Here is a 25,591-nt window from a genome sequence, read left to right as displayed (position 1 = left end):
GGTGCCTCTCCAATCCTCCATAGTTCAAAACTCTGTACTAATTCTTCAAAACGATATCTTAATTTGAAAAAATTAGTACAAAATTTTGAACTAAAGAGGGTTGGAGGTGCACCTAAGGGTCACCCATTTGCACCCCTAGATTTCGAGATAAATCTTCATGCCATTACTTAATATCTGATGCATAAAGTCATTAAATTTGGCCAACTTTAAAAATTGCTAGCCCGCAACAATCTCAAAACGCAACTTACTTTGGTCATACAGTGAATACGTGTCTCGCATTAAGGTAAAAGTGCCACTAGAGTTACTAAAAAGAAAATGCAAAATAGATATTTTTAATATCTCAACTTTGCCCCATGGATCAAGTTTATCTCTAAACTATAAAATTGGTCAATCTCCACTTTTATTTTTTTTATCAAACTCATCCTTGTGCTTGTGTAGTTCAACAAATTGACATGAAACTAATATGAAAGTTATTTCTGCCCTTGCCTCTGTCTTCCCCTCAATTTCTTAGAAATACTGACACAGACTATCCTATTTAGTGCTAGAATTTATAATTAAGTTGTCTAATTTGAGTACTAGAATTCAAGTTCTAAAAACCGGTGATCCAAGTTATGGGATTAGATAGGCCAATTTGAAATATGAGGGATGAATCGGACCCTCGTAGTAAAGTTGAAGGATGCAAATGCCTGTTTTATCTACTCCCTTAGTTCCAAATTATAATTCGTTTAAGTTTTTTATATTCCAAGTTTGACCGCTTGCCTTATTTTCCAAGTTTGACTGATTGTCTTATTCAAAAATTTATGCAAAATATCACTTTTTTATTGTGGCTTGATTTATTAATCAAAGTACTTCAAGAATAATTTAAATTTGATTATATTTGCATAAATTTTTTGAATAAAAGGAGTAGTCAAACTTAAGATTTAAAAAGTTAAATAAATTATAATCTAGAACGAAGGGAGTAAAAATACGAAGAGCAACTTTTAATGTTTCTTAATACGAAAGGCGAATTACAGACGGAGGTAAAGATATAAGTGGGTACCCAATAGTGTTATTTGGAGCAGTTAATTAATTACGATAGTATGTCATTTTAGTTAATTGTTCTTCCCAAATTATTTAGGTATAATATCAATCTAGTTCATTTTGTCAACTTCTTATGTCTAGGTCGACTCAATAATTTAAAATTTATCTAACTTGCATTCCTAGGCGGAGAGGATCGGACACGGCAGCATTAATTCCGCCCATAATCCCCCAGGTGATGATTACCCGAAGAAGATCAACACGGTGGCGATCGACCCGTTGATGGTGACGACGGATCGCGATCCACCACACCCTTGAGTCCTTCACCGTGGGGCACGCTCATACACACGTGGACAGCCGACGACCGGGTCAGCGCTCGCCAAGTTGACCGGTCGCCTCTTCGAGCTTTCGATCATCGCAAGCTACAGCGCCACTGGCCTGCTTTTCGCGGTCAGACCAGGGCCGGACGTGCGCCGGAGCTCCTCTGCTCCTCTAGTCCTCCACCGGCCAGCTCCATCATCGGCAAGTCAGCGTCGGACCGGACGACGACCGCCGTGGCCGCGCCAGCTCCGCTCACGGTCTACGCGGGTCGGATTATTACCAGGATCCAGGCTCGTGTGAGTTGTGCAGTGCTGTGCGTAACTGTCATCCGTTCATGTGATGCCGACAGTTACGGCCTTACGGGACGGAGTAAGTACGGTAAGAGAGCTGTGTCAATGTCGCCATGTCGGCAAGCCCTGCCCCTCTGACGAGCAAGGATGGATTTTTATTTCTTTTCTCCTTTTGACTGAAGAAGTTACCGGAGTCGCATTCAGATTCAGGATATTCCGGCACGTTGCTGTCTCCGGTGAACGCGTTAAACTGGCAGCTCGCAGAGAGGAGTGCCGTGAGGCACTTCACGAGTTTCTGAATCGTGGGTCTGCAATGCCAGTGCTGTTCAGGAGAGGTGCTGCTGGTTGATTCCAGAGGCAGTTCTTTTTCTGTAAACCTGATTGGTTTCTGAAATTGCCTTGGCAGCTGATGGACTGATGGTTGCAGCAAGAAGAAGATGCATAGTTTTTTTGAGCTGTATATATGTGCTGTTGTGGTGGATACAACGGCGACACGACTCGGATGGGCATGCGTGATTGATCACAAGTCTTCAAAGCGGTTCTTTAGAGCACCTTTGAGTTGGAGTAGACGCGAGCATAAAACAGTGAAGTGGCTGGGCTCGTCACACAATCAATCCAGCCGAAAAACCGGCCCAACCCAAATGGGCACACAATCGAACCAGCCAGAAACTTGGCCCAATCAAATGCCATGCCTTTTCCCTTCTTCCATTCTCCACTTCTCTTTGAAGCTTGATCAAGGGTATGAAGTACTAACAAAAAAAAGACTTATATACATGTACTTCCAATCCTTTCAATTCTTAGTACATTCTGACTTCTGAGCAGCTACCACCCAGTGAGCACCGGGAGTACAGGCTCATATTGCTATTTGTTTTCTGACAAGGTTCGTTCCTTTGGGCGTGCCCGTTGATGGGGGTGCCCTTGAAAACCTGATCACTGAATTCCAGCTTTCTCAGGCCATGGATAGTAGGCAACCACCCGACCTACATCACCATCAGTATGTACCATCCACATTCCGGAGGAACTCAATCAAAACACACTAGATCAGGCCACTACTTCAGTTTGAATAAATCCAGACCATAGTGAACTTGATACTCAGTAGATTAAGCATCTGTCTGGGGAACAGGCAACATTGTTTAGAATGGACAGATTCATGCACAAATATTTACAAGGATGATTATGTACACTAATTCTTTCCAAGCATATCACATAGTCGACCATGATGGTTAGCAAGCACCTTCCACATAGGATGGCGGCACCAGTCTTCAGCTAAAGTGAGTAGGGATGCCCACTGTTCAGCACTCTGCGGATGACGTCGGTGTTCCATCCAAATACAGAATCCGAGGAGCTGTCAACACGTCCAAGGAAAAGGGTCACCTGGAGATCCAGATATATGTAGAGAATCTCAACAAAAATTTGTCTGGGCCAACTAAGGATAGGCCTTATCACAGGCCGGTCAAAATCAAATGTAGCACTCACCTTGGGATCATGATCTCGTGATTGAAAATTCTGTCAGGGATGGCAGGAATGTGGTCCTTTTTTTCGTTGGCGAAGTTAATGATCTGGAATAGCACTTCATTAATTGAAGACTCCAATGCAGCACGCCTTGAGCTAGTCTCCTCCAAGGCATTCCCTAGGAGTATATTGTGTAAAATGTTAGTGTTACATTCCATATGACTAGGACAGCTTTATGCAGGCCGTGAAAGTTTAGTTAACCAAGCTACCTCCAATGTTTGTTAGCCCTTTGGAGCTGTTTGATTTGCTGTATCTTTTTGGGCTCATAACATGCAAATTGATGAACCATTGTTCCCAATAAATGCGCTCTGTTTTGTTCACAAACCAACCTGGGTTTTTGCTTTTCTCGTCAAAAAAGGAGAGGCACACCTGACATGTTCAGTTCAAACACAAATTTTAATCAGAACAAAGATAATATTGTTCAGCAGCAAAAGAAACAAAGTGCATAGCAATATAAAAATGGCCAGTGATAGCTGGTAGACATTCAGACCTGGCTTTTGCGATTTGGGTGCTTCTCCACCCAAGCAATGAACTGGTCTATCTTTTCATCTACTTCCTTTTCTAGTTCTGGGAGCCCACATTGGACCTAAACAGACCAAATCATTAAGCAGCAGCAAAGAAAATGCAAACAAATATGAAATCATATACTAGACTACAAACACAGCAAAATTTGCAAGGTAATCATATTTGGATGATACATCTGGATTCTGGCAGCATGATTAAGTTGGAAATTGATGTCATGCAGTGAAACCTAAATTTAAACGTTCTAAGATTTCTAACACACAACACACAAAAGATGTACTTGCTGTCTACAGTACATATGAATCAGTTGATCACTTTAAACTCTTAATTTCACAGCTACACATTAACATCAGTTAGCTCCCCGGGCAGTTCTAAAGGTGGGGAGGCTAGGGGGGCGCTCCCTACCGGCCTAATGTCCATGGATCCCCCCCCCCTCCCCTCTCCTAATTTTCTAGGCTGCGTCCGCACTACTTAGCTCCTATTTTGATTCAACGGTTCCAGATTACCAAAATGTAGATCTCAGTGATACTAGCAGTAATAAAGCTAACATTAGTAATACTGAAACATGGTTCAGGATGTACAGTTAAATGATACATTATGATGACATAACCGATTAGATTGGCCATAAGAATACTAGGAAACAGGAGAAGGCCTGCATTCTTGTACTTCACTAGTTCACTTCCCAATCATAGAATATGTAAAATGACAGAAAACACTCTAGTCACAGATTTGGGTTCCAAACATGTTTTGAAATAATCTCAAGTCATGTAATCTTGTAACTTACTGAACTCTCAACTACCAAATCTTCAGAAAATTTATGTCTTTGAAGAATATAGATTACATTCACCCTAGGAAGAAAACCTGGCTTACACTCATATATCATGAAAGAAGTAGTGAAAGTACATCTAGGAGACTTTGAAAAGCGAAAGCATTTATGATTCCGAATGGAAGTAGTATCATATGAATATAACTTGCAGCACAACAGCATCACATGCCTTGAGAAAATGCAATGAATCCAGATCTAAATAGAGGGAAATACTCACGTAAGTGATCTCAAGGAAATCACAGTCAACATCTTTGGGGCGAACGAGGCTGAGGGTTCTATGGAAGAATATGGTATGCAAGATGCCTGCAGCATAGCCATGTTTAGCATATCAATTAGCAAGCTGTGTAGCATAGAGGGCACACAAAAATACACCATTTTCTTATTACTAACTGCAGGACCCGAAGTTTGAGAAAAAGAGAGGCACCCTCATAGAAATGTCAAGAATTCGTCTAAGCGATGATGCACTTCGCAATTCTAAAGACCTAATACTGAGGCCCAAATATGAAAGCTTTAGTCCAAAGAGCAGGGGTCCATGAACTTAGAAAATCTGAAGAGCTCACAATACATAGGACTCCAGGACCTATATGAGCAGAGCAAACTTTTGAATAAATACAACACTAGTGTCATAATATGATCAAACGAAAAGTAGAAAAATCCTTACTGCGCTAGTTAATCTTTGCAATTCTTGTTGAGTTCCACTGGCAATATATCCATACATCATTATTTTTCCCCATGGTAGGAAGCTAGGTGAATTTACCCTAGTATCCACTAGTTTTCATCATTATTCCCTAATTTTGAAATTGCTCAACTCCATAAATTACTGAAGCCAAAACAACGAATAAGCATGTGAATGAATACAGCACATTAGGATTTCGGTGTGATGTTACTAGAATGACATTTGTTCTGTTGAGCCAAACAAAGGAACCCTTTTTTTAATGAAAAAGCAGAGATTGGAAGGGACTCACATCGCAGCACATCCCTGATCTCTGTTGTTTCCAGCTCCTGCGGCCCAAACAACCAGCAAAGCAGATAAAGAGAAAATCGTCAAAATCAGCGAGGGGAAAAGAATCAAAACAACCGGAGCGAATCTGAGGCAAGGGATGGGTTCGAAATCGGACCAGCTCCTTCAGCTGACAGGTTTCGCAGTTCATCTCCGCTCACGTCTGCAGATCGGGGCAGATGAAATCGATCCGAGCAAAGCTAGGTCTCCCTCACGAACAGGAGGAACAGTCGATCCGAGGGCGGAAGGATCCGCGCTTCCAGCAGTCCCCGATGGGGGATTGGGAGAGGTCCACGGCGGCGAGCCGGCGAGAGAGGAAGTTGAGGTGGCGTGCTGAAGCGAGGAAGTCGTCGGAGATGTTTACCTTTTTACTTTTTTCTCTTTCTTTTCCGAAACTGAAAACGGACCAAACGCGAACCCGAACGTATATACACGTATAGTACTCTCCAGTCAATTATTGTATGCTTTTTTTAGTCGCAAAAGGAAAAAAATAAACTTTTGAATATTTGATGCTTTTTTTTGTGGGTTTTACGTCCGTTGGAGATGCGTTCACCGAGGAGGAAGATGCTAGACTAGGTCATGGAACTGTTTTGCTTGTAATTTTTACGGAGGGAGAAATCCACTATTTCTAAGTAACAGGGATGTGTGCTTTGGCTATGATAAAAAATATTTTAGTATCAGAGTTAGGATTGAGTGCCTACCATTACCAAAAGGATAGATGCTCTGCCATGTGATTCCTCCCACTATCGTTTCACAATCCAAACTTAAGCCTTCGAGACTGGTTAGTTTACTTCCAAAATATTAGCATGGCAAAATATAGGCAAGTTATAAATTTTGGCACTTTTTATGGTATTTTGGCACTTACTTGGTTGAAGGCAAAAAAAAAACAGCTAACCTAGCCAAATGCTATTCTAAACTTGCCAAGGTTTCGATAAAAAAATTGGCATGTCAACATTTTTGACATACCCATATTTTGGCATCCAACCAAGCAGACTCTTCATTCTAGCGAGGAATTATTTTTGCTATGAGCGATAAGAAACATAACCCCGTATCTAAGAGAGATGCCTACCAGCATTAGTTGCCGAAGGTGATGGCCCGAACTTGTTCCTAGATATCACTGGATCATTGGACCTGAATTTTCCCCTGCTTCAAACAACCTTCATGCACCAAGCCTTCAGCTGCTGCCAGTTCTAATCGTGTAGCAAACCAGTGATGAAATAAATTGACGAGGAAAATTAGCTCAATTGCACTAGGAGCACGTGTAAAATTTGAAAATTGCGTCCCATGTGCTGAATTGAACAGTCCATTTGAGATTTATTCAGTTCGACAAATATGAAATGTCGCAAGTGTTGACAAAAAAGATGAAGTCACACGTCCTGGCAACCAGAAAACCGCACCCAGAAAACCGCACGACATGGTAACAATTTCATGATGCCATCTAAAATTAACAATGCCTTTTCATAAAAGAAAACATTAACAATGCACGAAGCAGCACATAAAAAATGGTCAGCCATGTCCAGCACATTAGCATTTTCTCTTCTAAATAATAATCAACTATGCAAAATGTCAATGGCCACCACTTTGGCTAATTGTAAATGTCACCCAATATTACAGAACAGCAATTGCCTTCACAAGATCATCACGCTATTTCAAAATTTGACAAGACTATCATTAGGCACACTTAGGTGTTTCAGAGCATAGACTAATCTGATTTTGTTACATCTCTACTACTAAAAAGATTGTAGTGTCCTCACCTCCCTTGTTTCTGCCGGCAGAACCATCCCCTGCCACGGCAAAACCAAGGTGGGCCACTCAGCTCCCACCCGACCCCGCCCTCCTCCCCACAGGGACGCCTAGCGCGGACGCCGGCGGGCAGGGGAGGGCTCAGGATTTAGAATTTGGGTATTCAACATTTTCAAAGGATAAAAAAAATTTTGGCCGCCAATGTGCGTTACGCAGTTTCCAAAGCCGCAGGCCGCTTGCGTCTCATCGCCGGCAGTCATCGCCTGCCGTACCGTTAGAGTTTGCTGCCGCTGATCGGAAGTGGAAAAAACGCAGCTACGCGGGAAGGAGAATTGGAATCGGGATGGATAGAGAGCTGGGGACCTGTAGTCGGTGCCAGTTGGGAGTCGCGGTCGGACTTAGAGGAGGGGAAGTAGGTCATTTGAGCCCAAGAGGCAACATGAGATTGGAAAGTCTATTTTGTGATGTTAGATCATCTCCAAGATACACTCTAAAAACTATTCTAATTACGAATTTAGTATTTTTAGTGGAAAATCTCTCTCCAAAAGTTCTCTAAAACCAATCCCTCAAGGTAGCAACATCTATCATAAATTATCTTTCTCCGTTCTCAGATCTGAAAATAAAAATTCACACCCTATCCCAAATACTTGCCATTTTAAAACCGGATCTTAGACCTTCATCCTTCAAACTCGTGAGTCACGTTTCCTAATATGTCGAAGTTCAAATAATAGGATATCTGGTATATGGAAACTGCCATGGGTACACTATAATATATACATGCCGAAGTAAATATTTAGGATAACCCTCTACGTAAGGATATATAGAGAGTTAGAGACTAGGATATAAAAATACGTAGAAAAGTTAGAGACTAGATTTAAGAATTCTTTTAGAGATACTCTTACTTTCTATTTTTTTATATATATACATGTTGTATACTATGTATATATTTTTTTTCACAAAATTTTGGATATTCAATGAATACCCATGCATCAATAGCAGGCTCGCCCCTGCCGGCGGGCGGGCGCAAGCGCTCGTCGGGGACGCTCGGCGCGGACGCCGGCGAGCTAGTGCAGGTGCTCGTCGGGGACGCTCGGCACGGACGTCGGCAGGCGGGCTTAACCGCTCGGCGCGGACGGCGGCGCGGAAGCCGGGAGGGTGGCCGGCAGGAGGGCACCGTCGCCAGGGAGGATTGCCGCCGGGAGGCACGAGTGTCCGCCTGACCGCCTGGATGGCTGGATAGGCCCACGTCCCGCTGGCTCGCGGCTCGCGCTCAAGGCGGTTGCACGAGCTCGGAAGCTCTGCAATTCCTGTATAGTTCGTTGACATAGACCTAGCTGCAGCTCAAATCCAACATCAAGTCCCTGACCTCGAGCTAGCTCCCGCCCAAATTAAGCTTCCCATGGCTGCATTTGAGCTCTTAGCTTAAGCTTTGCGCCGGCCAAATCAAAGATCTAACCACCGGTGGAAAGCTCGAACGTCAGGCCCCTTATCCTTGTTTGCTTTGCCAAAGCTAGATGAACGTGGTGCTTGGCTACAGCTACTGGTGGCGCGGCCGCTCGGCGCTGCCGTCGCGGGAGGATGCGGTGCGGTCGGCCGGGACTTTGCTCTGGAGCACGCGTCAATCCTCTGGGGCCGCTGGAGCCGCGCACGTTTGTGGCCGCCAGAGTCGCGCCCGCCTCGCGTACGTCGAGCTGCCGAGCTGGAGGGGCAGCCGGAGCCGCGCGCGTCGGGGCGCTGGACGGTTGGAGTCGTAGCTCCTCCCCCGCACCGGACCACCCGAGCGGCTCGGTGGTGGCTCTCATGCTCCGTTGCCGCATTGATGCTCCAATTGGAGGAGCTGGTTCGTGCGTGCTGCGCCGCTGTGCTGGCCATGGGATGGGAGAGAAGAGGAGAATGTGCAGGCCGCGGGGTATTTAACTATTTATCATTTTTATGGATTGCACATGTTCATTTGTCATCCTTCCAAATGAACTTAATTTTTTTACCACCGTTCTCTATTCGAAGCTAATATTTTGCTAATTTCGCCTACGTGGCACGCCAGCTCAAGCCGGATCAGCTCGCCAGCGTGTAAGGTGCATGCGAAAAGACCTTCATACCCCTGCCTTATCTCAGTATATGTTGGTCTCTCTTACTCTATCTCTATGACTGGTGGGACCCACACATCCTCTTCTACCTCCCTATTCTATCTGTCCGGCTGTCCCCGGCCGCCCGCGCGCAAGCCGATGCTGGCAGCACGCGCGCCCCTGGCCGCAGGGCCCTCTTGATGTTTGCCCAGCGCGCACGACGCCAGGCCCGCCATGGTCTCCGCGGCGTTCTCCGCGGCGTCCGGTGGGAGCGCGGCGTCCGTCGGCGACGAGCTGGCCAGCGCCTGGAACGCCACGGTGACCAGCGACCTGCCCGCCTCTGCCGCCGCAGCCCTGTCGATCACCGGTCGCAGGGTTGCGGCGCCGACCGGCGCGTACGCCACGGCGGTGTCCTCGCGAACAAGCCGGCTAGCAACCTCGCCGCCTCGGGCTCCCGCTCCGCGCGCGCGCTGGACGAGTCCATGGCCGTCATCGACTTCCCTGAGGTGTCCAGCGTTGGCGACGAGCTCTGCAAGTAACAGGTGCTGCTTCGTCTTTCCTCCGCAACGGATTGGATTGGCCACGTGTGATTTAGCACATGATTTTGCACCGGGCAAGCTCTAGCTCGTGATGTGACATGCAGTTATTTTGATTTAGGAAGAGAAGGACTGAAGGAGGTGTGACGGGTGCCGCCGTCCCCCGCGGCGCCGCGGGCCTCGTCAGCCGGCACGAGCAACTGCGGGGCCGACGCGGTGGGAGAACTCGCGCGCCGCGGCACCCACGCCGAGGAGGAGCGCGAGCTCGGCGTCGGCCACCACCGCGACACCGTCGGGAAGAGGGAGTGGCGAGCGCGGAGGACGCGGCCAAGGAGCAAGAGGCCGAGCTGGAAGAGAACCGCGACCCGCAGGTGAAGATGCCGCACGGCTCGGGCCATTGCCGTCGAGGAGAAGAACCTGGACGCCGGCATCGAGGAGGAGAGTAACGCGCGGGGCAGAGGCAGCGAGGAGGTGAGGCACAAGTGAGTAGAGGTACAGGGGTCATTTTGCGTGTGCCTTCCATGCTAGCGAGGTGACATGGCACGTCAGCTAAATTAGCAAAAGATTAATTTCGAGTAGAGGGTGGTGGTAAAAAATTAGCTTTGTTTGGAATGATGGCAAATGGACATGTGCAAATCATAAAGATGGCAAATAGTTAAATACCCCGCGGGCCGCTGGTTTGCTTGCTCAGCGCCGCATCGTGGCGGCGGCGGCGGCGGCGACACCTGGGCTCAATGAAGCTTCCGTGAATAGGTGGATGACCTAACGCTCTACTGTAAATGGGCCTCCAGCCTAGTTTGTTTTTTCTTTTTATTTTGTGGAGTCTAAAAAAGGTGTTACAAATTAAATTTAGGGAAAATGGTACAAAAAGATTTGATCTAGGAACCTTCTTCCTAATAGCCGTGTAGAATATCCGCGTTCCATGGCTAGGTTTCGGGACATCGTCCTAATTATTTAAAAATATAAATCCATCCTTGAACTAATCGTTCCATGTATCCCCTTACGAACTGGGAACTTAGAAAATTATCGATTCACCTCTCAGGTACCACATATCACCAATTAGCGGTGGCACAACTGAGCAAGATAGGCTCTACCACCAGAGGGGTGCGCGTCATGGGAGCACGCGCATGAGAAGATAGAGATTGATGCCGTGCGTGAGGAATGAGTTGGTTGATCGATTTTTATTACTTTTGAATGAGCCGGTCCCGAATCATAAGAGAATATTTTTTTTTGATTGTTCTATTCAGGATGGAACGGTTCCATCCTAACACACTACTCCTATATATCCCTAACCCTAAGCTAGCCAGTCATATCCCAACTCATTTCCCGGCCTCTGACCTAAGATCTATCCAAGTGCAACATTAGTAGATACTCGTCGGGTTTTGATATAGATATAGACCGGCACCCTTACCCGCCGAGTTTACTATCGGTAGGAACGTGGATATTTCTTACCTGTTGCCATCTTTAACCGGGAGTGTTTCATGGTCTGATCCGGACTGTTACGCTAAGCTTGACTATAGAATACAAATCCTTGGTGCCAAGTTACCAGCTTGACTTTACTTCAGTTAAAATTGTTAATTCATGTGATATCATTTATAAAATTCCACCCGAGATGGAAGATATCATTTTTGAAATATAAGCCGAACAATGAAGACATCTGGCCGGTATATCTATTCTTTTCTTATAATATTTACTAAAAGTTATTTTATTTTGTTAAAATTTATGTGCCCGTAGCATCGCACGCGCTTTTACCTAGTAACTAACAACGTCTGGAGTCTGGAAAGAAAACCGAAAAGATATATCAGAATAAAATACTCAAAGGGGACATGCTCAACCTGTTTCAGCATGCACATTCAAAGAATCAAAGGTATCAGTTTTGGCCCAATTTGCCTTGATAGCATGTCGTTAGTGCCGAGAAGAGTTTCAGTACAAAGCCCAAGAGATATGAAGTTAACACATAACACACAACAAAACAGACAAGAGTAACTAATTGCAGGACACACATACAGCAAAACGACTTTCAGTGTACACATTCAAATGGATCGGTTATGGACAGATCACTGACATGCATGATATGATCAAGATAGCAGCCATTAAGATAGCGGTGACATCTACGACCAGTTGTAAAATAAAACTGAGCACCTCTAGATGCCCTATTCTCCAGCTGAAGTAATCTATGCTGCTCAGCAATAAACACTTCATTGTCATTGTGTTTTGAAATCTCAAACCGCATTAACTCCAGCATTTTCGCATTCAGCACAAAGAACGACGCGAAGTTAACTTGTGCCTTTATGCCTCGATAATTTTTCAGAACATCTTTCTTCAGACGGATGTCAAAGCATCTGATAAGATCATGGTGCTTACGGCGCCATAGGTTGTTGCATCTGATAAGATCACGGTGCTTACCGCTCAGAAAGTTTCTGGATACTTTCCCATGTGGCTGAAAAGAAAACAAACACAGCAACTTCCAGATCAAGGACTGATGCAATAGAAGTCTGCTAAAAAAGTGCAGTCGAACAATATGAAGAGTTGAATAAGTTTTGTTACCACCAGGATGTACAACTTCTCCAAGCAAGGAAAGCATCTCATTAAGTTGATAACCATATCCAGGTTGAGGCTATAAAGACAGATGGCTAAAATCTTGACACTGCTCACCACTGTCGTAAAGCTAAATGCACACGATTTCTTCAGCAAGCAGAACACAGTATTAGGTTCTCTGTAAATGCAGATAGCACAAAATTTCTTTGAGCATGCAGAAATGCAGTGAGAAGCCTCGTGAAGGCAAGAAGTCACCTGAATTACTGAGGTGCCAAATAACAGGTTGGAGTCGTAACCAAGGCAGCCCAAGGTCTCCACTTTGGGTGCTGAAATTACTGATACATTCAAGACACAACGTGGTTGAAGTTGAAGCAACCTTTGGAGCAAAGGTGCATCTTCAATGATTAGTTCCCCTGAACAGGCTGAACTGATGGCAACACTTTTAAGGCTAGGGGAATTAATCCGCAGGCAACGGAAGCCAAAGCTGCCGTTGAGCAGGAAGTACTCCAGAACTGACTGGTCTAGCCAAGAGGACATTAATACCAACCTGTCACAGAATACTACACAGAAAGAGGTCCCTGATGAGAAGATATCCCCCGAATGGGCGAAAAATACAGAAGAAGAAACTGTCGATGAGGTGGGACAGACTATGGGTGAGGAAGACATGGAGATAGCTGTAGACACCTCAGGGCCAGTGGTGATAGCTGAGGAGGATGTGCAGCTCAAGAGACAAAGCAACAGAATCAAAGAACAGGGGACGGGATATCTGAAAGTTGCTGACAAAGCTGAGGCCTTGAAGTCCAAGAAGAATCTGGAAGGTACATCTATTCACCTCAAGAACTCCTTTGCAGTTCTTAATAATAATGAATTGATTGTTAGATCTCAAAAAATGGGTGTTAACACAAATAATTTAGACCTAGAACATTTTGATATTATGAGAGACCTTGAAAAAGCTAGGAGTAACCTGACTGATAGGTCTGAGGATCTGGCTAAAGGTAAGCAGATTGTTGAGGAAGAGCCACTCCCCTTTGAGGAGCTTAAGTTGATAACTTGGCATTCTGATGAGTCTGGTGAAGAGGGTTTCAAATTGGTGAGCAGTAAAAAGAAAAATAGAAAAAAGAAAAATGTGCGTACGAATAAAAAAAAATATGATGCTGCCCCCCAACCTCTTGATGGGGTGGAGCTATCTAATGAGGATGTATCTAAGACTCGCTCTAGATACAACCTGAGTAAAGGGCCTAAAGTTCTTACTAAATCAATTAGATGATAGGTCTTATTTGGAATTGTAGGGGTGTCTCCAAGAAGGGGATGATTACTTTTATAAAAGAGCTGCTTTATGACTATCATGTTGACTTTGTGGGCCTGCAAGAGACCATCAAGAAAAATTATAGTGATAAGTTTTTTAGGCAAATTGATCCTGGGATGGCTTTCTATTGGCATTGGCTACCTGCCACTGGCAGGTCTGGAGGCATGTTATGTGGAGTTAAAAAGGACAGGTTTGAGGTCTTAAAGTTTGAACAAGGCCAATTCTCTGTTGTGGCCAATGTTCTGGATAAAAAACTAAAAAAGAATTTGGTGTTTGCTACTGTTTATGGGCCAGCACATGATGATAAGAAAGAAGAATTCCTCACAGAGTTATCGCAGCTATGTACGAACAGGAAATTCCCTATGATTATAGGGGGTGACTTCAACATTCTAAGATTTAGTTCTGAAAAAAATAAAATATTTTCTAGGAATAGATTTACTGAGATGTTCAACTACATTATTAACTCCTTTGAGATGAGGGATTTGACTCTGAATGGCGGAAACTTTACTTGGAGTAACAATCAATGGGATCCTACACTGGAGAGATTGGATAGGGTCCTCATGAGTGAAGACTGGGAACAGATTTTCCCTCTAACCAATTTGAGGAAGATCCCTAGATTAATGTCAGACCACAACCCTCTGCTGTTGTGCTCTGACCAGGAAAAAGTCCAGACAAGTAGACCCTTCTGTTTTGAAACCTCTTGGATCAAACACCAACAGTTCATTCCTAAAATAACAGAGATTTGGACAAAAAATGTGAAAGCTGATAAGGCTACTGAGATTTGGAGTATAAAATTGAAAAGAGTTAAAAAATTCCTGAAAGGCTGGGGACAGAGTCTGAGAGGACACAACAAGAAATACAAAAGAATCCTGCAAGAGGAGTTGCTTAAGTTGGAGAAGTTTGAGGAGGATACTATTTTATCAGGGGCTTTATTGGAAAAGAAAACTTTCATCCAAACTGAACTGCTCAGAATCATTAAAGAGGAGGAACTATATTGGCATAAAAGATCCAATTCTAAGTGGCTGTTAGATGGGGATAATAATACTGAGTTCTTCCATAGAATAGCAAATGGCAGGAAAAGGAAAAATACCATTTTTAGCATGATGAATAATGGATCCAATTTGGAGGATGAGGCGGCAATCCTTGATCATGCTACTCAATACTTTAAAAATCTGTTTGGGCCCTCTGATTGCCCTAGTATATCTCTTGACCCTCATTGCTGGAAAGAATGTGAGAAGATTTCACCAGAGGAAGATGAGTTACTGGGTCAACCATTTACAGAGGAAGAGGTTAGAGGGGTGATATTCTCAATGGAAACAAATACCGCTCCTGGCCCCGACCATATGCCTATTGAATTCTTTCAAGCATGTTGGGAAGTGATCAAATTAGATATCATGAGAATGTTTGATGAGTTCCATGATCACAAACTAGAGATGGAAAGGCTCAACTATGGAACTATTACCTTAATCCCAAAGATTAAAGACGCTAATCAAATCCAGCAATACAGGCCGATCTGTCTGCTGAATGTGGTTTACAAAATATTTACTAAAGCCTTGATGCTGAGAATGGAAAAAAGCATGAGCAAGATAATAAGTAAAAGTCAAAATGCTTTCATAAAAGGAAGGAACATCATGGATGGTGTGATGAGCCTCCATGAAATTCTGCATGACACTAAAGTCAGGAAAAAGGAGGGGTTGGTGCTGAAGCTGGATTTTGAAAAAGCATACGACAAAATAAACTGGAAGTTCCTTATGAACTGTCTGAAACAGAGAGGTTTTGGCACAAAGTGGTGCGCTTGGATTTGGCAAGTTATGACTAGTGGGACCCTTAGTGTCAAGGTAAATAATAGCTTGGGCAGTTATTTCAAAAGTGGAAAGGGGGTGAGGCAGGGGGACCCACTTTCCCCTCTCCTCTTCAATATAGCAGCTGATGCACTTGCCAAGATGATTACCACTGCTCAAGAAAATGATTTGTTTACTGGTCTGGTCCCGGAATATGTTGAAAAAGGGGTTGCAGTGCTACAATATGCGGACGACACCATTCTTTGTTTACAAGATGACATTGAGGGGGCGAGAAATATGAAACTATTGCTGTATTTATTTGAGAATATGTCAGGTCTCAAAATAAATTTCAACAAAAGCGAGGTAGCGATGGTTGGTGAAGATGAAGGGAAAACACTGATATATTCTGAGATGTTCAACTGTGCTATGGGAGTTTGGCCCATTAAATACTTAGGTGTACCAGTGTCTGGATCTAGGCTGCATGTCAAGGACTGGCTGATTCTTGACGAAAAACTCCTAAAAAGACTTGATGGGTGGAAGGGAAGTGCCCTATCCATTGGAGGGAGAACCACTCTTATTAAAACTTGTCTGAGCAGCATTCCCATTTACTGTATGTCTATGTATCTTATCCCAAAGACCATTCATAAAAAGATGGACTGCACTAGGAAAAGATTTTTTTGGCAGGGAGGGGGTATGAAAAAAAAATATCACTTGGTTAAGTGGTGCAAAATAGCCAAACCAAAACAGAAAGGTGGCCTGGGAATTCATGATTTGAGAAAGATGAACTTAAGCCTGTTATGTAAATGGTGGTGGAAAGTAGAAAAGGGAGAAGGATTATGGCAAGAAATAGTGAGGAAAAAATATGTTAAACAAAATTGTAGCTCCCACCTGAAGTACAAAGCTACCAACTCACCAGTTTGGAACGATCTACTGAAAGTAAGAGAATATTATTTAAAAGGAAGAGTGATGGTAGTAGGGAATGGAAAGATAACAGATTTCTGGCTGGATCCCTGGTGTGGGGCAGCAGCCTTAAAAGACAAGTTTCCTGACCTATATATTATCTGTAATGAAAAGTTCTGCTCTGTTGCGAGTATGGCACAGAGAGGATGGAGGCTAACATTCAGAAGATGGCTGGATGAGGAAAAACAAAATCAGCTGAGGAGGCTACAGGACATAACTACCTCTTTTGCCTTAGGAAGGGAGCGTGACTGTCCTAGATGGATTTGGGGAAAAACTGGAAGGTTCTCAGTTAAATCAATGTACAAGCACTTCTTCAGTGAAGAAGCTAATGAGCCTAACAAGAAGATTTGGAAAACTAAATTACCACTAAAGATTAAAATTTTCATGTGGTTGATACAACAAAATTCGATCCTGACCAAAGATAATCTCTTGAAGAGGGGCTGGAATGGGGATAGTAAGTGTATGTTTTGCAGGGAGGATGAATCCATTATTCATCTGTTTTTTGAATGCTCCATGGCCAAGTATGTTTGGAGCATGGTAGCAATGGTTGTTGGGGGTGATTGTAGGCCCTCATCGTTTGACCAATTTTGGTACTGGGTTAAAATTTTTATGCCCCGTGCTGAAAAGTTCCATATGGTGGGTTTGGCCGGGATTTGTTGGGCACTTTGGAGAACTAGAAATATTGTGTGCTTTGAAGAGAAAAAGGTAAGATCTCCCACAGAGGTGATTTGTCTCGCCTCATCGTTTATCTCCTTTTGGGCAGAATTACAGTCGGAAGAGGACAAGCTGCTGCTAGAGGGGGGTGCGGATATCCTCAGAGCAGTGGCGCTGAGTATACACCCACATGAAGCCCCACCAGGAGATGCCGGTGTGGTTCTGCTCCAGTGAAGGGGAGCTGAAAGACTGAAGCTTCGACATATGTCCAACCGCTTTGGAGATTTGATAAAGTTTAACTAGCTATCATTTTGCTACTCTTTGTCGCTCTGGTGGTGTTGCTGGGTTTGCTGGAGGCTGTTAATCCGTAGACTTTTAGCCTTTAAATTCTCGTTTCTTTCGTGTCGAACCTTGGTTTGTGAACTGCTGTAATTTCGTTACTACCAGTAATGAAATCAGGGGCATACCCCGCGTTGGAAAAAAAAGGGCAGCGAGAGATGATGCCGTGTAGTGCAACCTCCGAAATTCTGACATCATATAGTGAGAGCTGCCTGAGCTGATGGAATTGAAATGTTTCGACTGTCTCGTCCAGGAGATGGCATCCGCTCATGGTAAAGACACGGAGGGTGGTGGTGAAGCGGAAGGCGGAGGCCGGCAGCGATCGACGCAGCGCCGTTGCTCGGTCGTTGATCTCGAGCTCCTGGAGGCAGTCAAGAGCCGGGGACCGGAGCCAGGCGTCGACCGTAGCGTCGAGGTGGTAAAGGCCGTCAAGCCGGGGCACGGAGAAGCGGCGCACGGGGCCTGGGTGGGCGGCAAGGATCCGGGAGATGATGCCCGCTTGTGCTTCCCGGTCGGGTGGCATGCTCTTGTGATCAAGGTTGAGCGGAGAGGAGAGCCAGAGGTGGCGCCACCGGGAGGCGAGGGTTTGGGTGCGGACGTGAGGAATGTTGAGTACTCTATCCTGCGTGTGATGAGTGAATTGTCAACCGTGCGGTGTGATCGTGCGCTTGTTCTTTGGATTGCAGGTACACGGGCGTCGAGTGTCGACGGGGAGCTGCCGTGGAGGTGCTGTGGCCGATGGACCGTGTGGTGGACGGCGGTGAAGGGCAGCCGGGACCGGAGCTCGGACCGGGCGGCAGCTGTGGCGTCCACTCCTGGATCGAGGGCGCAACCGGCGACGGAAGGTGGGTTTCTTGGTTTGCGCCACAAAACCAAGGAGGCGGACGGCGGTCGAAGACGCCAAGTCGTGGAGGCACGGGCGTCGGTCTCGGGACTGACGGAGGCGACGGGCGTCGACTGCGTCTAGGGCCTCGCTGCGGGCGAGGAGGTGACGGGCGTCGGGCGGCGTCTAGGGCCGTCAGAAGGCCGAGGCGGGAATGGCGTCTAGGGCCACGGCGTGGAGGCGGGAATCTTCCCGCGCGTGAGGTTTTGGCGGTTTTCTCAAAACCGGCCACCTACCCGGGTTTCGCGGACCCTCCAAAACCGCGGACTGGATCTTCATCAAGACGGCGGCATCGCGGAGAAGACTTCATTTCGAAGAAAGAACCTCGGCCATCGGATGAGATCGTTGTACAGGGGTGCTGCAGGCCAACCGGTCTGACCGGTCCCTAGCACCGGTCTGACCGGTCTAACCAACCGGTCTGACCGGTCCAGCGTACCGGTCTGACCGGTCCCGCGGGTATAAATACCCCTTCACTTATGTTAGGTTAATAGCGGCTTTTGTAATCTGTTCGTGGACTCTCTGTTTCTCCAGGCTGCCGCCCCTGCGTCTCCCTCCCTCTGCTCCTCTCGTTTGAGTTGATTTTGTCAATGGATTGTTGAAACCTTGTAAGGGATTTGATTGGGAAAGGAGGCCCTATCCTCCTCATGCCCTCTGGGCTTTTTAATTCGATTCAATCCCCTGGTTTTGTGCCTTGTGCAATGGATTTTCGATTTCGTTTTTGGCACACTTGATTGAGAGGAGGCTACAAGTTCTTTGCTGTGATTCCCATGCTTCTAACTCTGTCATAAACCCTCTGGAATCACTGGCGTGTTCGAATTCGATTTCTTGAGTTCTTGAGAAAACCCCAATCCCTTTTAATCTCCTCCATAATTCTCACGATTCGTTGATCTTTAGGACGAGATCTTTTGAGAACATGTTCACGGGGTAGGGGCGAAGCAATCCCCCAAATTTCATTGGTTTTCGTGGTCGTTTGCTCGGGATTCACCATTTGAATCCAATTTCTCGGGGGTTTTCTGGGTGCTACCGGTCAGACCGGTAGGCACGACCGGTCAGACCGGTCCAGCGCACCGGTCAGACCGGTCCAGGCAGATCAGTTCTGCAGTTTTCCTGATTTGCTTCATGGTTTCGCTCGCTCGTTCGAGGCCTTTTGTGTTGGTTTAGCTTTTCCATAGCTACTCCAAACTTTGGCCAGAACGCTTGAGGACTTGGGTGATTTATGGGATATAGGCCGACGGTTTGAATTTCGGAAGAAATTTTGATCGGCTCCCATTCACCCCCCCTCTGGTCGCCGGCTTCGGTCCCACAGGACGCCGTCCTCGGTCGGGAGGAGGGAGATGATCTCGCCAAGGATTACGTCGGGGAGGGAGCTGATGCGGTCTACGTGCTCCCCTTGTCCTCCTCCGGTGTCAGGTGGTGGTTCTTGGCGGTGGGATGTAGACTCGGGATGGAGCCGGAGCGCACCCATCGCCGGCGGCAGCGGCTGCAGATCTTGTGGTGGGAGGCTTTCGATTCCATCCGGTTCCTCCCGCCGATCTGCCTCCGTCCTCCTCTTCTTGGTGCGAGGAGCCACCACCTCTGTCACCATGATTGGCGACTCCAGTGCCGTCCCCCGGATAGACGGGGCGAGGAACAGGCGAGAGCGACGCCGACGAGGGCTAGGCGCTGCGGGGACTGGCGGCGGCGGCAGCAGCGGCGCTTCCCCATCCTCATCCATCAATACTTGTCTATAGAATTGGGCTTTTTTTTAGAAACCGAGATTATATTTCACACAATTCTGATGGTTTACATTCCAACACTTACAAAGGCACCCTTGACAAATACAAAAAATACAACCACGTCCCTGCAAGCTTCTCCCAGATGTTCTCGTCGCCGACGGCCGGAACAGTCTCGTTGAAGCCGACCTCCTGACGAAAAAACACAGATTTTAAGCGGCACTCAGAGCGGTACACCGGCAATATCGACACACACTTTACTCGCTGAACGAGCAGGCCTAACAAGATGGCCAAAGGCCATCACATCGCCCGAGAATGGATATCTGACGCCTAAGCAGTGGACAGCTGCAGTTCGCCAGACAAATGATACACCCCGAAGAAATGGTCACGCAGGAGGCCCATATAAATGGTGCCCATTTGGCAATTGGCCGGCCCATCGATTCATCCACATCCTTTCCTAAATCGTCGTTACGAAGCCACACGTGCACGTGCTAATGGATGTTGGCACTAGCGACCTCTTCCCAATCCAACTTATGGAATATGTAATTTTAGTTTAAAATTGTATAAAATTAAAGTCCGATCTTTAGATTATCTATACTAAAATTAGAGATTCTTTATCATCCCTAGTGGTCTGCATCAGTCGTATCCTAAATATTAACATCACACAGGGAGGGAGGGGATTTTCCAGCCTAGTGGAAATTGCAGAATACTCCATCCGTTTCAAATTATAAGTCATTCCAAGAATCTTGGAGAGTCAAATCATTTCAAAATTTGACCAAAATTATAGAGAGAAATACAAAGATTTATGTCATCAAATAAGTATACTATAAAAATATAACTAACAATGAATCTAATGATACTTAATTGGTATCATAAATATTATTATCTTGTTGTATAAATTTGATCAAACTTAGAAAATTTTGACTCTCTAAGATTCTTAGAATAACTTATAATTTGGAACGGAGGGAGTAGTTCTGTAGCGAGACGGAAACGACAACAGTATAACATCATAATGTAGAGCGTAAAATTAAGCTTCCCCTGTAATTGAATATAATATGAAATTTGATTGTGCATGGGAAATATAATGCATTAAGAAGTCCAATGAAGGAAGAAAACATGTGCTACCTGAATTACTGTGATGCCAAATTCCAGGTTAGAGTTCTCATCGCGATCAGAAAGGTAGCCCAAGGTCTCCAGTTTGGGTTAGGTAGCCCAAGGTCTCCAGTTTGGGTGCTGAATGCTGAATATATGGACATATGGAGGCCACAATATGCATCAAGGTGTAGCTACCTTTTAAGAGCAGTTGCATCCCCAATTAGGGATGAAAACGGACGGAAACGGACGGAAAAACCTCATTTCTACTTCCGTTTCTATATTTTTTTGGCGGAAACGGGATCAGGTTCAAAAAATATGGGTACGGAAACGGGATCGGGTTACGCGAAAGTACGGAAATGAACCAATACGGACGTTGAGCCGGAAAGAATAACGCGATCAAATATTCTCGAGTATACATTAACAAAGTCACAAAATAATATACACGTACAAAGTTATTGGTCCAATATTCACTAGTATGCCATGTGTTAACATGTTAACATGCATGCTTAGTGATTGGTATGTTTTTGAACATATCAATTTTTAGACATATCTTATGTAGATTAAAAACGGAATAAATACGGGTCAATTCCATGTAAAAACGGGATTCCTCGGAAACGGACGGAGAAACCTCATTTCTACTTCCGTAAATACGAAAACGGGATCCCACGAATACGGAAATGGACGGACAAAAATAGAAAAGGACAAAAATAGAAAATGGAACAGGTCGGAACGGGAATATTTCCGTCCGTTTTCAACCCTATCCCCAATGATGAGTTAATCAGCCATTTGGGGAGATGGTAAATGCTACCAATTGGATAATTTCACATCTCATCCGTATTCCGGAATAAAAACGATTACCTTCCAAAGGTCATTGCAAAAAGTTTGTATCCCGTGTGTAAGGCTATCACTGTATACCAATAAAGCATTCAGAGCATAGTGATTGCCTTCCCAAGGTCAAGATACAAGAAGAGAACAAAAGAAGTTCGGACAGAATACAAAATGAGATCGTGCAAGAAATATGAAACCCAGTTTCAACATCTACATTCAAAGGGATCGGTTATAGACAAATCACTAACATGCTTGACATGAGAAAGTTGTGCAGCATGGCGACACCCGCTTGTAAAACAAAACTGCGCATTTCTAGATGCCCTTTTCTCTAGTTGAAGCTTTCTATGCTGCTCTGCAATAAACATTTTGTTGACATTGCCGATTCCAACCTCAAATCTCATGAACTCTAGCATCCTGGCATTCGATACAAAGAACGTTGCAAAGTTAACTTGTGACATCATGCCTCGGTAATTTTTTAGCACAATTGTCTTGAGGCGGATGTCAAGGCATCTTGTAAGATTGCGATGCTTACGGCGCCACAAGTTTTTGTCCTTTGCCCCATATGACTGGAAGAAGAGATAAAAATAAACTTCCAGATCATGGACTGATGAAACAACAAGAAGTGCAAAATAAAGCAGCTTAACAGAATGAATAACCAATTAGGTGCTATTACCTGGATGTACAACTTCTCCAAGCAGGGAAAGCATCTCATTAAGTCAATAACCGTATCCAAGCTAAGATTATTTATACTGATCCCTAAAATCTTGACACTTGACGCCACTGTCGACGCCACTGTCGTAAAGCAATCTGCACGCAAGTTCTTCAGCAAACAGAAGATAAAATCAGGGTTGTCTCTATAAATTCAGGTAGTACAGAACTTCTAGAAATGCAGAAAGATATGCCACATGAAGGCAAGGAGCTACCTGAATAACTGTGGTGCCGAATACCAGTTTATACTCGCCGAGGCAGCCCAAAGTCTCCAGTTTGGGTGCTGAAATTACTGATACACGCAAGGCATTATATGGATTAAGATTGAGTAACCTTTGAAGCGAAGGTGCATCCTCAATGATTAGATTCACAGAACTCATGGCAATGCTTCTAAGGCTTGGGGAGTTGATCCGAATGGGAGGACTGAAGCAGATGCCCATGTCGATCAGCAAGTACTCAAGGACAGGGCAGCCGGCAATGATACTATTTAGGGCAGTATATGAGATATCGACACGTTCAAGTCCAAGCTGCCTAAGCTGGGGAAACTGAAGCTTCTCGGCCATGCCCGTCAGGTCGAATTTGCAGAAGGTGGCCACGCGGAGGGTGGCCGAGAAACGGAATGTGGAGGCCGGCAGAGGTGGCAGTTCATCCCACAGAAAGTGATAGGGTACTTCTCCATCAACGACTTCGAGCGCCGGGCATTGGAGCCAGGCGTTGACTGTTGCAAGGCGGCAGTGGGCGAGGAATGGGGGCACGGAGAAGCGGCGGGCGGGGCCAGGGTGAGCAGCGAGGATCCGGGAGATGATGCGGACTTGGACTTGCTCGTCGGCGGGGAGGCTGGTGTGGTCGAGGTTGAGCGGGGCGGAGAGCCAGAGGTGGCGCCATCGGGAGGCGAGAGATTGGGTGCGGACGGCGTCCTTGGTGGGGAGGAGGGAGATGATCTCACCGAGGACGGCGTCGGGGAGGCTGCTGATGCGGTCGACGCCATCCCCTTCTTCTCCTCTCGAGACATGCGTTGGTTCCTGGCCGCGGGATGTAGGCTCGGAATGGGGCGCATCCGCCGGCGGCGGCTGCAGCTCATGTGGCGATGAGCTCAAGATTTCCTCCGATGCTTGCCTCTTAGTTGCCTCCATTCTCCTCGTCTTGGATGGGGGAGCCAGCGCCTCCGTCTCCTCGTCCTGGCGGCGGCGGCGGCGGCTTTTGCTCTCCCACGGTTCTACCCGCGGACTCGGCTTCAGTGATAATGGAACCGGGGTTGCCGCGCAGAAATATGTCCTCCAGTTCAGTTTTATTTTAAAAAATTGAACTGCAAAAAATCGGGAGTTTCGTAAAATTGTTAGACTACAGGGGTTATTTAATAAATTTGGCGTCGACGGAGTACCGATCGATTACTGAAAAGTTCAATGGGTTTTTCATAAAATTGATGGACTTCATAATTATTTTAACAAAGTCTAGGGTTTTTTACAAAATTCACGGAGTACGGCACGATTACTAAAAGTTCAGATTTTTTTTGTAAAGTAAAGTTGCACAAAGTCCGAGGGGTTTTCCGTTAAATTGATGGACTCCGTGTTCATTTTAATAAAACTCGGGGTTTTTTTACAAAATTTACGTCTCTATCTATTTCTCGACGGCCGTTGTTTTCCGGCCTACTTAGCTCATCTCCCTGGCCAGGACCGCGACGCGGTTTCAGTATTAAAAGATTGGGTAAATGTAACATTAGTTAGATCTCAGCCCTCCAAATCCAATCCAATGGCTCTCGGCATTGGGCCCGCATGCAGGCAAAAAAAAATACCCCAAAGTGGCTAACAGACGGGAGACAGGAGGCGGGGACGGAACGGACGGCGCGCCCTAATCCCGCGCCGGCTGGGAGGACGCAGCGCCTGGCCGCCGGGCCGCCGCCGCACCTACCGCGGGAGGCCCCTGCCGGACCGCAGCTGCGGGAGGCAGCGCGTGGCCGTCGGACCGCCGGGCCGCCGCTGCGGGAGGACGCAGGGCTTCCCTCGCTCCGCCGCTGTGAAGCCGCTAGGAGCGGGGACGCCGCCCCTGCCGTGGTAGTCCTCCTGCCCTGTGCGATGCCGGGGACGCAAGGAAGACCTCACGGACTCGAGTAGGAAGCGCGAGAAGGAGGCCACGGTGACGGCCGCGACTACCTTCTATCTCTAGATCATGAGGGGCGCGAGGGACACCACGCCGCTGAAGGCGAGGAAGCCCAGCCCGAGGCCAAAGCCGCCGCCTTTGCCACGGCGAGCGGGCCGGACCGGTTGATCCGACAGCGAGACGTCGACAGCGTCCGGCGAGGGAGGCGGAGAGGTACGTAGGCGGCGGGGATGGCGCCGGCGATGGGGAAACGGAAGGGGATGGCGAAGGCCAAGCGGCGGCGCCGCGCTTCCCGCGCTTGGAGGATAGGGAAGGCTGCTTCTTGAGGCGGCCATGGTTCTTGACGATAAGGTCGGCGAGGGAGGTGGGGAAGCCGGTTTGGACAGGGAGGGGCGGAGCGCAGCGAGGAGGTGCCCGAGGCAGTCGGACGGGCGTTCCTTCGGTGGGCTGGGCATAGGCAGCCGTGCCCCTCGCCGGCGAGCATAGGAGGACGCCGGCCTGGGCGGTGCCGATTTCGGGCGCCGTCCGCTCCGTCTGCTGCATGGTGGCCCTGAAACGGATTATTTTTTGCCTGCATGCGGGTCCAATGCAGAGAGCCATTGGATTGGATTTGATGCCTCAACTATTCAATACAAGCTGTAGTATCTGAATTCACGCACTAACTCACACCACCACACGCACACACTCACACACTCATGCCCTAGTGCGCAAGCTAGATCTACCCCTATATGAAGAGACTGCATGTGACTGAGAAGTATTCGAAGTTAACTAGGCTTCGAACGTGATGGGCACGTCACCCTGACCATTGTGGCACATCCACGCGTGAGGCAACAGCTACAAAACCTGCAGCAGGAGAAATT

At 46.5% G+C, this 25,591-nt stretch overlaps 3 protein-coding genes across 4 annotated transcripts; all 3 read right to left on the bottom strand.

The window, feature by feature from the left end:
* Positions 1-2,665: 2,665 nt before the first annotated feature.
* LOC120670497 (autophagy-related protein 101-like) lies at positions 2,666-5,885 on the bottom strand. Of its 2 annotated transcripts, none has more exons than XM_039950608.1 (7): positions 5,607-5,885; positions 5,454-5,490; positions 4,706-4,791; positions 3,631-3,726; positions 3,350-3,509; positions 3,105-3,258; positions 2,666-3,002 (listed from the first exon to the last, which is right to left on the bottom strand). In XM_039950608.1, exons 1-7 carry the CDS (start codon positions 5,637-5,639, stop codon positions 2,999-3,001), a joined length of 570 nt encoding a protein of 189 aa, XP_039806542.1. In that variant the 5' UTR covers positions 5,640-5,885; the 3' UTR covers positions 2,666-2,998. The 2 variants fall into 2 exon arrangements, with proteins under 2 accessions (XP_039806542.1, XP_039806541.1); XM_039950607.1 differs by having other exon boundaries at positions 2,670-2,973.
* A 5,815-nt stretch (positions 5,886-11,700) lies between these two features.
* Positions 11,701-20,021, bottom strand: LOC120670254 (putative F-box/FBD/LRR-repeat protein At5g44950). The gene is made up of 5 exons (XM_039950334.1): positions 19,602-20,021; positions 17,554-18,007; positions 12,624-12,881; positions 12,378-12,515; positions 11,701-12,270 (listed from the first exon to the last, which is right to left on the bottom strand). The coding sequence occupies exons 1-5, from the start codon at positions 20,003-20,005 to the stop codon at positions 11,851-11,853; spliced, it is 1,674 nt and encodes a 557-aa protein (XP_039806268.1). The 5' UTR covers positions 20,006-20,021; the 3' UTR covers positions 11,701-11,850.
* Positions 20,022-21,983: 1,962 nt separating this feature from the next.
* On the bottom strand, positions 21,984-23,875 carry LOC120670833 (F-box/LRR-repeat protein At3g26922-like). The gene is made up of 3 exons (XM_039951005.1): positions 22,850-23,875; positions 22,600-22,746; positions 21,984-22,492 (listed from the first exon to the last, which is right to left on the bottom strand). The coding sequence occupies exons 1-3, from the start codon at positions 23,765-23,767 to the stop codon at positions 22,130-22,132; spliced, it is 1,428 nt and encodes a 475-aa protein (XP_039806939.1). The 5' UTR covers positions 23,768-23,875; the 3' UTR covers positions 21,984-22,129.
* Between the last annotated feature and the right edge of the window lie 1,716 nt (positions 23,876-25,591).

This window comes from Panicum virgatum, chromosome 4N, assembly GCF_016808335.1.
Source record: "Panicum virgatum strain AP13 chromosome 4N, P.virgatum_v5, whole genome shotgun sequence".
Classification (NCBI taxonomy): Eukaryota; Viridiplantae; Streptophyta; class Magnoliopsida; order Poales; family Poaceae; genus Panicum; species Panicum virgatum.
This window is presented reverse-complemented; position numbering and strand designations above follow the sequence as displayed.

What these genes read in the sequence shown, in the direction of transcription:
- LOC120670497 (XM_039950607.1), bottom strand. Translation starts at nt 5,639, where the DNA reads ATGAACTGCGAAACCTGTCAGCTGAAGGAGCTG. An exon ending in CCTGTCAGCTGAAGGAGCTG is followed by an intron (nt 5,491 to 5,606) that starts GTCCGATTTCGA and finishes TTTGGGCCGCAG; the next exon opens with GAGCTGGAAACAACAGAGAT. An exon ending in GATCAGGGATGTGCTGCGAT is followed by an intron (nt 4,792 to 5,453) that starts GTGAGTCCCTTC and finishes GCTATGCTGCAG; the next exon opens with GCATCTTGCATACCATATTC.
- LOC120670254 (XM_039950334.1), bottom strand. Translation starts at nt 20,005, where the DNA reads ATGGATGAGGATGGGGAAGCGCCGCTGCTGCCGCCGCCGCCAGTCCCC. An exon ending in CTCCTCCCGACCGAGGACGG is followed by an intron (nt 18,008 to 19,601) that starts CGTCCTGTGGGA and finishes CAACATTCCTCA; the next exon opens with CGTCCGCACCCAAACCCTCG. An exon ending in GCATCATCTCTCGCTGCCCT is followed by an intron (nt 12,882 to 17,553) that starts TTTTTTTCCAAC and finishes CTAGACCAGTCA; the next exon opens with GTTCTGGAGTACTTCCTGCT.
- LOC120670833 (XM_039951005.1), bottom strand. Translation starts at nt 23,767, where the DNA reads ATGGAGGCAACTAAGAGGCAAGCATCGGAGGAAATCTTGAGCTCATCG. An exon ending in TCGGCACCACAGTTATTCAG is followed by an intron (nt 22,747 to 22,849) that starts GTAGCTCCTTGC and finishes TGTTTGCTGAAG; the next exon opens with AACTTGCGTGCAGATTGCTT. An exon ending in TGGAGAAGTTGTACATCCAG is followed by an intron (nt 22,493 to 22,599) that starts GTAATAGCACCT and finishes CTCTTCTTCCAG; the next exon opens with TCATATGGGGCAAAGGACAA.